This window comes from Odocoileus virginianus, chromosome 14 (genome assembly GCF_023699985.2).
Source record: "Odocoileus virginianus isolate 20LAN1187 ecotype Illinois chromosome 14, Ovbor_1.2, whole genome shotgun sequence".
NCBI classification, from domain to species: domain Eukaryota; kingdom Metazoa; phylum Chordata; class Mammalia; order Artiodactyla; family Cervidae; genus Odocoileus; species Odocoileus virginianus.
In genome coordinates this window covers 4,989,547-5,004,745 of record NC_069687.1, presented here as the reverse complement: position 1 = coordinate 5,004,745, position 15,199 = coordinate 4,989,547, and the positions used below count along the sequence as shown (strand labels likewise).

At 47.6% G+C, this 15,199-nt stretch overlaps 1 protein-coding gene across 4 annotated transcripts in view; it reads right to left on the bottom strand.

Moving 5' to 3' along the window:
• Window positions 1–15,199, bottom strand: part of UBE2QL1 (ubiquitin conjugating enzyme E2 QL1) — a 54,596-nt gene that overhangs the window by 20,299 nt on the left and 19,098 nt on the right. The window contains exon 2 of one of the 4 annotated variants that reach the window (XM_070476455.1): window positions 11,748–12,132. The exons of the other annotated variants lie outside the window; for them this stretch is intronic. Within the exon in view, the coding sequence (XP_070332556.1) occupies window positions 12,097–12,132 (36 nt within the window). The 3' untranslated portion in view covers window positions 11,748–12,096. Of the gene's footprint in view, window positions 1–11,747; window positions 12,133–15,199 lie in introns of those variants that run through there. 4 annotated transcript variants of the gene reach the window in all.

Sequence of the window (15,199 nt, the reverse complement as noted above, 5' to 3'; positions counted from 1 at the left end):
GGCTAACATTTTCACTTTCCCTGCCCATCACGGATCTGCTGTACTAGGTAAAGCAATCTTCACTGATGCAAATAGAAAGACTGAGTGGCTCCCATCCACACATGCCTAGGGTATCAGCAGGTTTGCACAATATTGGTCCAATCTTTAATTGAGCAGTTCACAATTGTTTTGAAATGTTAAATAGATTTCTAAAGGCAATAAACCCCGTTGTGCCAGTCCCTTTAACAGAAAGGATCACTTTATTTCTTTATATCAGACTGGTATCCTTTCCTAGTCTTGCCCCCTCCTCTCACAGTAATCAGGGTTATACTTGTTTCCTTTCCTTGTTTTCCCAAATTAATTTTCCTCTTTTGTACAAAGGCAGTGAACTTTCGGGCCAGTGGAAGAAGTGTATCCCTCCCTCCAATCCCTTCCATGAGGATACAGGTCTGTCATTACATGTAGTGGGTAGGGGGCTTGTCTTTTATCAAAACCTGTGTGCGTGCTGAAAATGGCAACCACAGAACCTCCCCTCCCCTCTGGGACACATGTGCGTCACAAGCTGGCTGCCAGAGACAGAGGGGCCAGGTTCACTGATGCCTGACCTATGGGTACCTTCTGCTTTATCATGTTGTGTAAACGAAACCTGTTTTACAAGTCGACAGCGATCCCTGCAAAGCCTGCTACGGTTTCTACATCATTTTCAACCGACCTTTCTCATTTGTGTCTTGCTTCTTGGCATGGCAGAGACAGCAACTATCACCTTCTATGATAAAAGGTGGAAATGGATGCTGGTAGGTGGGGAATGGGGTCACCCTGAAAGAAATGCCAGAGTCACGATTGGTTGGAGCTGGGACCCCACTGATTTGTAAACATCCCTCCCGCATTATCTAAGATAGTAAGCAGCAGCTTCCTAGATCTACCAAACCCCACAGACTCGAGAATTTTAGAAATGGGACCAAAGGAGTCTCTGATATATACATTATTAGTTACATAATCTCAATGTTAAGACTACAGCATGGCAAGTCCAATTAATTTTGTTTTCTTTATAAAGATCAAGTTGGGTAACTATTTGATCAATATAATTGTACACAATAACAATTGATGTAGCCAAAAAAATCTGAGTAGCCACAGAGGGAAGAATGATGCCTCTATAAAGACACAGCTGGCTTCCCGGGTGGCTCAGATAGGAAAGAATCTGCCTGCAATGCAGGAGACCTGGGATCTATCCCTGGGTTGGGAAGATCCCCTGGAGAAGGGAATGGCTACCCACTCCAGTGTTCTTGTCTGGAGAATTCCATGGACAGAGGAGCCTGGCAGATTACAGTCCATAGGGTGGTAAAGAGTTGGACACATCACATGCTAGCAAAGTAATGCTCAGAACTCTCCATCCAGGCTTCAGCAATATGTGAACCGTGAACTTCCAGATATTCAAGCTGGTTTTAGAAAAGGCAGAGGAACCAGAGATCAAATTGCCAACATCCGCTGGATCATCGAAAAAGCAAGAGAGTTCCAGAAAAACATCTATTTCTGCTTTATTGACTATGCCAAAGCCTTCAACTGTGTGGATCAAAATAAACTGTGGAAAATTCTGAAAGAGATGGGAATACCAGACCACCTGACCTGCCTCTTGAGAACCTGTATGCAGGTCAGGAAGCAACAGTTAGAAATGGACATGGAACAACAGACTGGTTCCAAATAGGGAAAGGAGTAGGTCAAGGCTGTATATTGCCACCCTGTTTATTTAACTTATATGCAGAGTACATCATGAGAAACGCTGGGCTGGAAGAAGCACAAGCTGGAATCAAGATTGCCGGGAGAAATAGCAATAACCTCAGATATGCAGATGACAGTACCCTTATGGCAGAAAGTGAAGAGGAACTAAAGATACTCTTGATGAAAGTGAAAGAGGAGAGTGAAAAAGTTGGCTTAAAGCTCAACATTCAGAAAAGTAAGATCATGGCATCCAGTCCCATCACCTCATGGGAAATAGATGAGGAAACAGTGGAAACAGTGTCAGACTTAATTTTTTTGGATTCCAAAATCACTGAAGATGGTGACTGCAGCCATGAAATTAAAAGACGCTTACTCCTTGGAAGGAAAGTGATGACCAACCTAGACAGGATATTAAAAAGCAGAGACATTACTTTGCCAACAAAGGTCCGTCTGGTCAAGGCTAAGGTTTTTCCAGTGGTCATGTATGGATGTGAGAGTTGGACTATAAAGAAAGCTGAGCGCCAAAAAATTGATACTTTTGAACTGTGGTGTTGGAGAAGACTCTTGAGAGTCCCTTGGACTGCAAGGAGATCCAACCAGTCCATCCTAAAGGAGATCAGTCCTGGGTGTTCATTGGGAGGACTGATGCTGAAGCTGAAACTCCAGTACTTTGGCCACCTCATTCTAAGAGTTGACTCATTGGAAAAGACCCTGATGCTGGGAGGGATTGGGGGCAGGAGGAGAAGGGGACGACAGAGGATGAGATGGTTGGATGGAATCACCAACTCGATGGACATGGGTTTGAGTAAACTCCGGAAGTTGGTGATGGACCGGGAGGCCTGGAGTGGTCCAATTCATGGGGTCACAAAGAGTCAGACACGACTGAGCGAGTGAACTGAACTGCACTGAGCCACTAACACTTTTATACTTTTCATAAAGCATTTGAGGAAAAGCAAATTCTAGAGATAATGTTTGCACACCCAATGCAAACAGTGTGTTTTCCAGATACATGAAGTTTTTACATGATAAATAAAAAAAAACTATACAAATTGAACCCAAATATATTCTCAAGACATCTAAAATGTAATACAAATTAAACAAAGCAATTCTTATAGATAAGATTTCTGAGTAAACAACAGCATAATCAAATGTTCTGAAGAATCATCCTTTAAGTTTTTGAAACCAAGCAGGACCCGCAAAGAGTCGGACACGACTGAGCGAACAACAAGGACGCCGTGGGACTTTCCCACAGACAGGCTGCCCCCGCCCCCTCTCTGTGTCCCCGCCCCTTCTCTGTGCCCCGCCCCATCTTGTCTGTGTCCCCGCCCCCTCTCTGTGCCCCCGCCCCCTCTCTGTGTCCCCTGCCTCTCATCTGCAGAAAAACTTTAGCCTTCTTGACCTTCTCAGAGTTCCAAAGAAGAAATTTAATCAGAGAAGTCAAAAAATGAGGACACGAAGGAAAACAGCCAAGTAAGACAAAACAACAATAGCTTAGCCATAAAACGAAGTCAAGGGCCTTTACTTCCTCCTCAGGGACTGTAGATGATATTCTGAACTGTACCCTTGAGCTGTTTTTCAGACACTAAAACCCCCACCAGGTGGAAGAAGTTAACTGTACGCTCCTCATAAGCGTGGGGACCCCAGACCCACTGGAACCAGAAGGTTAATGATGTTGACGCCCGATACTTGGTTTTCTCACCACCAAGAGTCCCTTGGACAGCAAGAAGATCAAACCAGTCAATCCCGAAGGAAATCAGTCCTGAATATTCATTGGAAGGACTGATGCTGAAGCTGAAGCTCCAATCCTTTGGCCACCTGATGCGAAGAGCTGACTCATTAGAAAAGACCCTGATGCTGTGAAAGATTGAGGCCAGGAGGAGAAGGGGATGACAGAGGATGAGATGGTTGGATGGTATCACTGACTCAATGGACATGAGTTGAGCAAACTCTGGGAGACAGTGAAGGACAGGGAAGCCTGGCATGCTGTAGTCCATGGGGTTGCAAAGAGTTGGGCACAACATAGCAACAGAACAACAATCTCACCACCAACCTATCAAAAAAAAAATATCCATGAGCTGATCAGGTATCTTTGACTCTCACCCTAAACACTGTCTTCAAAACCCTTCCCTGAATGCTACAGGGGACTTTGGCTCTTTTGACCACGGGCTGCCCATTCTCCTTGCCGCATGTTGGATGCCTCACAAAAAACCCTATACTGTCCTTCACCACAGCCTGGTGTCAGTGGACTGGCTTTACTGTTCGGTATGGTAACATTTGGTTTGGTAACATTTTGGGGGAAGCATGAGAAAGCCATATTGGCTGTCACTGGCTAGTCTACTGTAACTGAACAGAATTATATTTCCATTTTGGAAACCTAAGTGTCTAATGGGCTTCTCTGGTGGCTGGGACCATTAGAGAATCTGCCTGCAATGCGGGAGACCCCAGCTTCAATGCCCGGGTTGGGAAGATCCCCTGGAGAAGGGAATGGCAACTCACTCCAGTATCCTTGCCTGGAGAATCCCATGGACAGAAAAGCCTGTTTATTTATGTTTTGGCAACACCTCCCAGCATGTGGGATCTTAGTCCCATGACCAGGGATTGAGCCCAGGCCCGCTGCAGTGGAAGCACAGAGCGTTAACCACTGGACCACCAGGGAAGCCCCCTGGATACTTAATTTTAACCATGGATATAATGTATGGAGTTAAGTCTGTATGGCAAATTCAGGTCAGCTGTGATTATGTGTTTTATGCCCACAGATATATTTTCATATACCTTCATATAACACAGCACACAGCACAGACTGGAGGGGAACAAACCCCCTTCTCACTGTGTGTTGGGAGGGACATGTGAAGCTGAGACCTCCCAGCTCACAGTCTCGGGTACCCAAGGCCTCCATGGAGGCATCACAGGACCATGCACCCCGCACCCCACGTGTGGTCCAGCTGCTTCCCGAGGGGGAAGCAGGGATCTGGGAGAGTCACCAGCACTGATGTGGTGAAGGCTCCCCTGCATCCCGGCCAGAACGCCAGAGGGAAGTGGGACGTGGGTGCCCCACATGGCATTTCACACATTAGCTCATCTAATCCTCCCCTGGGAGATGGATACAGTTGTAATTTTGAAAATGATCCCATGGAGAATGAAGGGGCGAATCACTTCTCTGTGTCAGCAGAGGTAGACAGGTGTTTGTCAGCGACCCAAAGGCTACCGTCCACGGGGTCACAAAGGGGTGGCCCAATGGAGCATGCACCCACAGCGACCCAGGCCAGCTGCTGCAATTAGACTTAGAGCTCATCATGCCAAACTGGGCATTACAGGACCGATGTGCATCTCAGCTTTCACAAGAAATATCACCATATCGTCAGCATAAGAAATTTAATGGCCCTGAGTAAGCCAGGATATACCAGCCTTATCTGATGACAGAAGACCTTGTTCTCACCATACCAGCCCCTGCCTGCTCTCGTCCTAAGTAACAGCCTAAGGACTAGAGCTCCTGCTGGAGGGGTCATCTGCACGGTGTCACAGATGGCAGTGGTGGACGGGCCCACCCAGATACCGTGAGCACAGACCATCATCCTCTTAGCCCTGCAGTGAAGTGTTGGTCGCTCAGTCGTGTCTGACTCTTTGTGACCCCATGGATTTTAGCCCACCAGGCTCCTCTGTCCATGGGTTTCTCTAGACAAGAATACTGGAGTGGGTTGGCATTTCCTCCTCCAGGGGATCTTCCCAACCCAGGGATCGAACCCGGGTCTCCCTTATCGCAGGCAGATTCATTATTATCTGAGCCACCAGGGAAGCCCCTGAAGACTTAAAACCAAGCAGCACACCCGTCCTGATCAGGTTTCCAACAAGCATCTTTAGCAAGATCAGCGTCTACAGAAGACAAATTTCTTCTTCCACTTTTGCTGAAAACAGCTCATGCAGTGGTTATGTTTCCAGTGGACAATTTGGGATAGGGTTTATTTGGGAGGTGCTAATTAGATATCAAAGGGAGTGAAAGAATTAAATTATCAACACTGCCCTTTTCCTGGGGATGGGAAAGGTAATCCCAGGTATGTTTTGCAGTGACATTTTAAATGTTACAGGGCAATTTTTCACAATTTCCTGTTTCATGTGACGTTCATGTTGGCTTGTGTTGTGATGCAAATATACAAAAATCAAGCTTGTTCGATCTTGATATTTGAAATGGCAAAAAACGATTGTTTGGCTCCAGCTGTGTTTGCCTGCCTCTCATGGTATTAAGAGTGTTTTCGTGCCACCGGGATGCAATCGCCTGTTGACCTCGTTATTTGCAGATGATAGAATTGCCTACGCAGAAAATCCTGAAGGCTTAGCAATTTTTTTCCACCCCTGTGAGGCATGATTGACAGGCCAATGCTGTTTGTATTTAACGTGTACACCTCGCTGAGCCTGAGACGTGGCTGTTTTTGAGGAACTTGATGGGGTAGAGAGCATGCCTGCCCTGCGTTCCCGACTCCTGCGCATCAGATGGCGGCCGTGTGGCTCGTTCTGGCCGGCGGGCGGTGACGGGGGGCGAGGCACGTCCATTGTGGGCGGGGCACGTCCATTGTGGGCGGGCCAGGAGGAGCGGCTGCGCTCAGCCATCCTCAGCCTGCGTGGGTGGGACTCTGACCGTGCACCTCACGTGCTGTCGATGGAGAAGGCACATGGTGGGAAGAGGCGCCAGCTCCCATCAGACGGTGTGCAGGAAACGCACACTCCATGTGGACACGGAGATTTCCGGTGTGCTCCGTTGCCGAAACGAGAGCTCCCTGCTGTGATAAAAATTCCTGACAAACAGTTGAAAACAATTTACGCGCAACATGAAATATCCACAAAGGGCTGAGAAGAGCAAAGAGGGGGTGTCTTGTACTACCTGCCGCTGGACAGAGTGGCAGACTAGGGGGCTGTGTTCCTAAGACAGAATAATGTTCATGCAGGAGCAGAGAGATGGGAGAGTGGAGCCCAAGAGGACTCTACATATGTGGGAATTTGTATATAATAATGAAGGGAAAAAGCAAAGGACGGTGGAACGCAGGCCCGTGCAGCACATGGAGAAGCTGCGTTTCTCATCGCCCACAAAGCAAACGGGGCACACTGAAGGTGCAAAAGATAGAGTTATAAAGCTACGGCAAGAACATAACAGGGGTGTATCTTGTGAGGTAAGCCTGCGGACATGGATCTTCGCACACAGTTCTTGCTGTGAAAAGACGGGTGAACCGAACTACTGCAGAATTAGCCATGCTGCAAAATTAGCCATCTCTTCTTCAATAAAAGATGAGAGAGAGAGAGAGAGAAGGACGGGTGGGCCATGATTAACCCAGTTCTCTCTGCACATGAGGCCGAAAGAAAAAAGCCACAGTGAAAATGAGGTGGAATGGACATACAGCCATATGAATACATTATGGATACGCGAAAATTTGACAGCTTTCCCATACATCAATAATAACTGTTTAGAAGACGTAACGAAAATAAGTGTTACTGACCAAATCAGCAAACACAGCCCATCCTGTAATGGGCAGCCTCTAAGGTGGCCCCAAATCCCCATTCCTGGGGTTTCCGCCCCTGGTGACCTGCGATGTGAGTGTGGGCAGGACCTGTCACTTGTCATGTGAACAGATCACAGCAGAGCTGATGGGACGTCCCTTCTGGGATGGGGCCTCTGCCGCGGGCATACTGTCTTGCTCTCTCACCAGCCCCCTCCGAGGGAGGCCAGATGCCCCCCAGAGAGGCGGGGGGACCGGGGAGGCCCAGCCAGCAACCTCCAGGGGCCAGAATTCGAGCAATCCGGGAAGCAGGCCCTCACCCCCTCAGGTCTTCAATTCCTCAGCCGATTTAGGCCCTTATTTCTACTTAGAATTTGGGCCTTTATAGTGGTAATTAAAGTTAATGAGGGCTTCCCTCATAGCTCAGTCAGTAAAGAGTCTGCCTGCAACACAAGAGACCCAGGTTCGATTCCTGGGTGGGGAAGATCCCCTGGAGGAGGAAATGGCAACCCACTCCAGTATTGTTGCCTGGAGAATCCATGGACAGAGGAGCCTGGCGGGCTACAGTCTACGGGGTCACAAGAGTCAGACACAACTGAGTGACTAAGCGCACAGCACGCACAAGGTTAACGAGGTCACTAGTGAAGTGTTAAGTGTTAGTCGCTCAGTCGTGTCTGACTCTTTGCGACCCCGTGGACTGTAGCCCACCAGGCTCTTCTGTCCATGGGATTCTCCCGGCAAGAATACTGGAGTGGGTTGCCATGCCCTCCTCCAGGGGATCTTCCCGACCCAGGGATTGAACCTGCATCTCTTACATCCACCCGAATTGGTGGCGGGTTCGTTACCACTGCCGCCACCTGGGAAGAACTGGGAAGCCCGTAAGCAAGCCCTAGTCCTTTAGGTCTGGGGTCCTTATGGGCAGAGGACATTAGGGTGCAGACAGGCACGGAGGGATGACCACATGAGGGCATGGAGGAGATGCCCACCTACAGGGAGAGATACCTCAGCGGAAACTGACCCTGCCCACACCGTGCTCTTGAACTTGCAGCCTCCAGGACGATGGGCAGATAAATGCCGCCCAGTCTGTGGTATGCTGTTATGGCAGCCCTAGCAAATGAGTACAGATGCTATACCTCAGTTAAAAAAAAAAGATGTTTTCGCAGGACCTAGAGATTTTCATACTTCATGAAGTCAGACAGAGAAAGACAAATGTCATATGATATCCCTTAGATGTGAAATTAAAAAAAATACAGATGCAAATGAATGTGTTTACAAAACAGAAATAGACCCACACACACAGGAAAAAAATTATGGTTAAAATAGGGGAAAAGGGAGGGCTGATAAATTAGGAGCTTGAGATGAACAAATACACACTTGATGTTGAAGCTCCAACATTTTTGTCACGCGATGGGAAGAGTTGACTCATTGGAAAGGATCCTGATGCTGGGAAAGATTGAGGGCAGGAGGCGAAGGGGATGATAGAGGATGAGATGGCTGGATGGCATCACCGATTCAATGGATATGAGTTTGAGCAAACTCTGGGAGATAGTGAAGGACAGGGAAGTTTGGTACACTGCCGTCCATGGGGTCACAGAGTTGGACACAATTGAGTGGCTGAACAACAATGTATAAAATAAACAACCAGGGCCTACTGTACAGCACAGGGGACTATATTCAGTATTTTGTAGTAGCCTATAAGGAAAAAGAATCTGAAAAAGAATGTACGTATACATACATATGCATAGCTGCATCACTGTGCTATAACCTGAAACTAACATGGCATTGAAAATAAACTAGACCTCGATTAAAAAAGACAAATACAGAGGCAAATACATAAATAGGGAGGCAGTTGACTGTAGGGTTTAAGAAAGAACCAGATATGATTTGTCAACGAGACCAGGAAGTACACATTGGAATAACAAGTACAGGGGTGTGGAGAGGTGTCAAACTCATGCTGTTGGGGGATGCAACCTGGTGTGACCTTGATGACAGGCAATTTGACAACACTGTCCCATCAATATGTGTGCCTACCCCTGGGATCCAGTGACCCGCTTCTGGGAGGGTCCTTCAAGGTAACACAGCACAGGTGAGGGGCTGTGATGCACAAGAACGACAAGAGAGAGGCTGCTCTGTGGACAGCTCCGGAGTCCTGACTCCACACCCGGGGCGCCTGGCAGTCTCGAGGAGTGACCTGATCTGGCTCAGCGACCTAATGTTTAGAGGTGCACTGGTGAGGAAAGACTTGCAGACTTCAGACCATCACACACAGCACAATGCCATTTCTGTGAAAGCTGTTACACTGGTGCAACTGTGTGTGTGTGTGCAAGTGTGGTATGTGTGCATGTGTGTGTGGTGTGTGTGTCTGTGTAAAAAAATCATTATTTCTGGCAGGTAGAATTCTGGATCTGTTCATTCCCTATTTTGTACATTCTGCTATTGGATGGATTTTGTACAATAAGTATGTACTACTTTCTATAATCAGAAAAAAGCTCAGCATTTTACATGTTTGATAAAACAATGTATAACATTATAATTTTGCACATTATCACAAAATCTATGCTTTTCCTGGCCCCTTCAGGAAATGCTGAGTCCTTGCTATTCATGGTAAGAATTAAAAGATGATGATAAAAACTGTAATAGCATCATATAAGTGCGTCATCACAAGTCTTGCCCTGAGTGGACAAAGGCCATAGCTTATTGCCCTCTGGGAAGGGCAGTCTTCTGAGAGGCTGTCTTTCATGTAGGGGACAAAGGCATCAGGCTGTGTGCTATCCTGTAAGGACCTTCAAGCCCCTGGACTCAGCGCTGGGCACAGAAGCACACCTGAATCTTGGCTCCCCTCGGCAGCTCACTCATTGTTGGCCTCTGATTGTCAAGAACCGACTCAGGCTCTTGCCTGAGTATCATAAAATGTCTCCTGGAAAAAGGAACACACTCCACTGTTGGTGGGAGTGCAAATTAGTGCAGCCACTCTGGAGAACAGTCTGGAGGTTCCTTAAAAAATAAAAATAGAGCTACCATATGATCCAGCAATCCTACTCCTGGGCATACATCCGGAAAAGATGAAAATTCTAATTTGAAAAGATACAAGCACCCCTATGTTCATAGAGGCACTATTTATAATACCCAAGATATGGAGGCTGCCTAAGTCCTCACTGATAGATTAGTGGATAAAGAAGATGCTGTGTGCTTAGTCGCTTTAGTCGTGTCCGACTCTCTGTGACCACATGGACTGTAGCCCACCAGGCTCCTCTGTCCATGGGGTTCTCCAGGCAAGAAGACTGGCATGATTTGCCATACCCTCCTCCAAAGGACCTTCCCAACCCAGGGATGGAACCTACGTCTCTTATGTCTCCTCTATTGGCAGGTGGATTCTTTATCACTAGCACCGCCTGGGAAGCCCATTCATCCACAGGTGAATGGATAAAGAAAATGCATGTATATGCAATAAAATATTACTCAGCAATAAAAACAATAATGCCATTTGCAGTAACAAGAATGGATCTAGAGATGGTCATACTAAATGAAGTAATTCAGACAGAGAATGACAAATACCATATGACATCACCTATATGTGGGATCTGAAGTGAAAGTCGCTCAGTTGTGTGTGACTCTTTGCGATCCCATGGACTATACAGTCCATGGAATTCTCCAGGCCAGAACACTGGAGTGGGTAGCCTTTCCTTTCTCCAGGGGATCTTCCCAACCCAGGGATAAAACGCAGGTCCCCCACATTACAGGCGGATCTTTACCAGCTGAGCCACAAGGGAAGCCCAAGAATACTGGAGTGGGAAGCCTATCCCTTTTCCAGCGGATCGTCCCGACCCAGGAACTGAACCGGGGGTCTCCTGCATTGCAGGCGGATTCTTCACCAGCTGAGCTCTCAGGGAAGCCCTATGGGATAAATACAGCACAAATGAACTTGTGTGTATAACAGAGACAGACTCACAGAGAGAACAGACCTATGGTTGAGGAAGGGGTGGAGGGGTGAGGGAGGGATGGACTGGGATTAGCCATTCAAACCAGTGTGTATAGGATGGGTAAACAACAAGTCCTACTGTATTGCACAGGAAACTGTATTCAATATCCTCTGATAAACCATAGTGGAAAAGAATATGAAAAAGAATATACACACAGAATATATGCATATATAAATATGTAAATCATTTCACTGTACAGCAGAAACTAGTCCAGCATTGTAAATCAATTATATTTCACTACAATAGATTAAAAGTAAAATAAATAAATAAAACAGTTCCTGGTCCTACTTTAATCTCAGAAGGGCATTTGACTCCAACTCAATAACTGTTGTTAAATTGAACTGAATTAGAGCCATCCCTTCTCTAATAAATCATGATATCATGCAGGAAGATCAAAGCCGGCTGCAACAGAGAACACCCATTTGTTGTTTTTCATTTAATTGGCTTTTTGTGGTTAACTGCATTAAGTGGAAGGAAAAAAAGCCCACGGATCATTTTAACTATGATCCCGTGAAAGTCAGCAAAATCGTCCCCAATTTAAAATGTAAATATCTAAGTGTATGCTGTTTGAGTAAGAAAATTACTGTACTACTTTAAACATGAATTTTTATTTCATAAGATGCCTTGGATTATAAGTATTAAGGCTTCAGTCTTACGACATTTTGTTAGACTCTGACATTTGTGAAGTTTATGGAAAAATCTCTCCGCTTGTGTAACATCTGGGGTCAGTTGGTCTTGGTAATCAGCAGACTCGGAGTGTCTGTCATCTGCGAAGCATTTCATCTGGACACACAGACAAACATAATTGTGATCGAAGAGATTCTTTTAGGAAGAGTCTGAGCATGTTCCCGACCTCTGTCAATGTTGGCAATGAAACCAAGCCCGCCTTGCCCTGCAGAGTTCCGTGTTCCAAGAGAACCAGAGATGGGAGGGCTTGTTTAGTCGGCTTGGAGCGGAACAAGGCATTCAGAATGCTGGAAGGAGAAGCGTGGCTTTGTATAAATTGTATTCACTTCTGCTGGGAGTTGTCACCAAGAAGGGCTGTCCTGGCCTGTTCTCAGGCTGGTAGAGATATTTGGGGATAGTTTAATGAATTCCTCTACTTTTGAATAAAACAAGAATGCATGCACAGTGCAAATGGTTGAATGAACAGTTCTCCCTGATAAACCTTGCGTCTGATGTATCCCCCCAAACTCTTAGGGGCTTGTTTCAGACACGATCAATAAATTTACCAATGAAGAATTGTTTTCTCATACACTGAGTGAATAGAATTACCATAAAAATGGAAATGAGGGTTTTCAGAAAGCATCCTACATCTAAGTTTGGTCAAGACATCTAGAATGATAAATATCGCTTTTGATTAAAAAAATGCAACAACTTGGGTGTATCAGCATAAAGTCAATTTGATTAAAGCATACTCACTCTAATTTTGACCTCAATTGGCCCATTAATGTGGCCTCCAGGATGGCTGAATCTCAAGCTGTTGTTTCAAATAAATCATCAGCCCATCAGCATCTCTCCCTTTCGGCCCACCCAGCATGTCTACACTGCCTTCCCGACAGCATCCCCTCTGCACCCTGGCTTTGCCCAGGGTCCTCTGCCTCTGCAGACCCCCGACAGATACGCGGAGCACAGCACCCTGTTCCTGAGACACCTGCTCCCAGGGCTGACGGAGATGCCCAGAAAGAAAAGGAGGCACAGCACCTGGGCGAAGTGGAGGAGACGCAACACCGACCCAGAGAGAAACGGAAGGACGCGTGGCTGGTCCAGGGTGGACGGGGATGTGGGAGGCAGTGAAAGCTGGACAGACAGGAGGGAGAAGCACATTCCGCTCAAGCAGGGACCACGCGGAGGAGTGGGAGCCGTGTGGGAGCAGGGGTGGGGAGATGTTTAAACATTGTGAAAAGAAAAGGGGGGCAAAAGTCACAAGGTGCGGGAGAATAACATGGGGCTGGGGTGAGCACCAGGGAGATGGCGAGCCCCCGATCCCTGGTTTTGATAAAAGCAGGGGGAGAAGCCTGCAGCCAACAGGCCAGAAAGAATCTTTCAGGAGGAGAAGAAAAGCATGCAAACAAAATTCAGGCAATTAAGATCTTCAGGGAAAGGACAAAAGCAAGGCATTCTGAAAAATGCAGAAAACAGGAAACTCCTGCCTATGAGGGGGAACATGCGCATGGGCTGCTGCAGGAGGAACAGGGACCGTGAGACGAGAAACGCGCTCCAGGGGCCTGGAGGCGCCACGGAGGAGGGGCTGGGGCCCCCGGACAACGACACGAAGACAGGAAACCGGAAGTCCAGGTCACGTGGCCAAAACTGATATGGCGTGAAAGGAAGACTGTGCTGCGGGTGCAGCCGTGTCCCCCAACATTTGTATGTGGACGCCCTCACCCCTAGGACCTCAGAATGTGACTGTCTGCAGACAGGTCTGTACAGAGGTGAGTAAGGTAAGATGAGGTCATTGGAGGGGCCCTGATCCCGCCTGACTGGTATCCTTGTATTAGGTGCATGCAAACGGAATTGCAGCTTTGCACTGCTGAACAGTGCCATTTGAAATCAGAATACATACTTAAATAAATGGTTATGCCACAGAGGATGACATGGCTGGATGTCATCACCGACTCAATGGACATGAATTTGGGTAGACTCCGGGAGTTGGTGATGGACAGGGAGGCCTGGCGTGCTGCAGTCCGTGGGGTCACAAAGAGTCGGACATGACTGAGTGACTGAACTGAACTGAACTGAACTGATGCCACTCCAGGATTCTTGGGCTTCCCTGGTAGCTCAGCTGGTAAAGAATCCACCTGCAATGCAGGAGACCTGGGTCCATATCCCTGGGTTGGGAAGATTCCCATAGAGAAGGGAAAGGCTACCCACTCCAGTATTCTGGCCTGGAGAGTTCCATGGACTGTACAGTCCCTGGGGTTGCAGAGTCGGATGTGACTGAGCGCCTTTCACTTCTTCACATGCTGTATTACTAAGAGGAGGTGATCAGGACACAGACACACATGGGAACCGGCAGGTGAGGACACTGGGAGGAGACGGCCGCCTACACACCAAGAAGAGAGGCCTCCAAGGAAACCAGCCTCATGGACACTGTGATCTGACTTCCGGCCTCCAGGACTGTGACAAATAAACATCCGTGGCGTAGCTGCCCAGACTGTGGCACTTGGTGGATGCAGCAGCCCTCCCATAACAATACAGCCCAGTGCAGGCTAGAGTAAGGAAAGTCACTGCTGAATGGAAGGAGGGGGAAAAGGACAGAACGAATTTATCTGGCCTCATAGAAACCCCAATCAGGCTAAGACCACAAACAGATGTTTACAGGGAAGCTCTTCCACATTAAACTTACTGGACACATAAGACCGGCCCTCCATGTGGATCTGAGGCCAGCGGGCAGGATCCTCGCTCACTCTTTCCTGGACTCTACATGCCAGCCTTCATGAGTGTCCCCCTGGTGTATTTTCTGGCAAATCAAATGAGGACACTTCAAGGGCACGTGATTAAAAAGCTCATAAGAGGAATTCTCATTTACTAAGACACCAGAATCAGTACATTCAGTGTTTAGAGGAGAAATAAAAAATTCAGATCACCTGGGATGCTCACATTGCAGGAGGTGAAATTATTTTGATACTCAACCAGAAACATCATCCTGATGGAGCATCTGTTGCTAAAAATGTCCACTTTACTGACACTGTAATTACAGTGCACTCAACACCTTTAATCTTCCTTTGATGATTCACGGTCTTGGGTACTGGAAGGCCACCAACTCAACTTCATTCTATAATAGCTGTGGGGTGTGTACTAGGGGGAAGGGCTGGGCTAGTCCCCATGGCCCCACAAGCTCCCTGGGAGCCGCACCAAAGTGCTCCCCCCTGGGGGAAGGTACTCCTCCTCTGGGGAGATGCTCCCACTGGCGGGGGTGGGGGGTGGTGTTAGCATCTGACTCAGGGTGACCTGAGGCTTGCGTGTGCACTTGGGGCGGGTTGTGCAGCCCAGCGGGAAGGCCTGCAAAGGCCGCTCTCGCAGACCCCAGACCCTCCA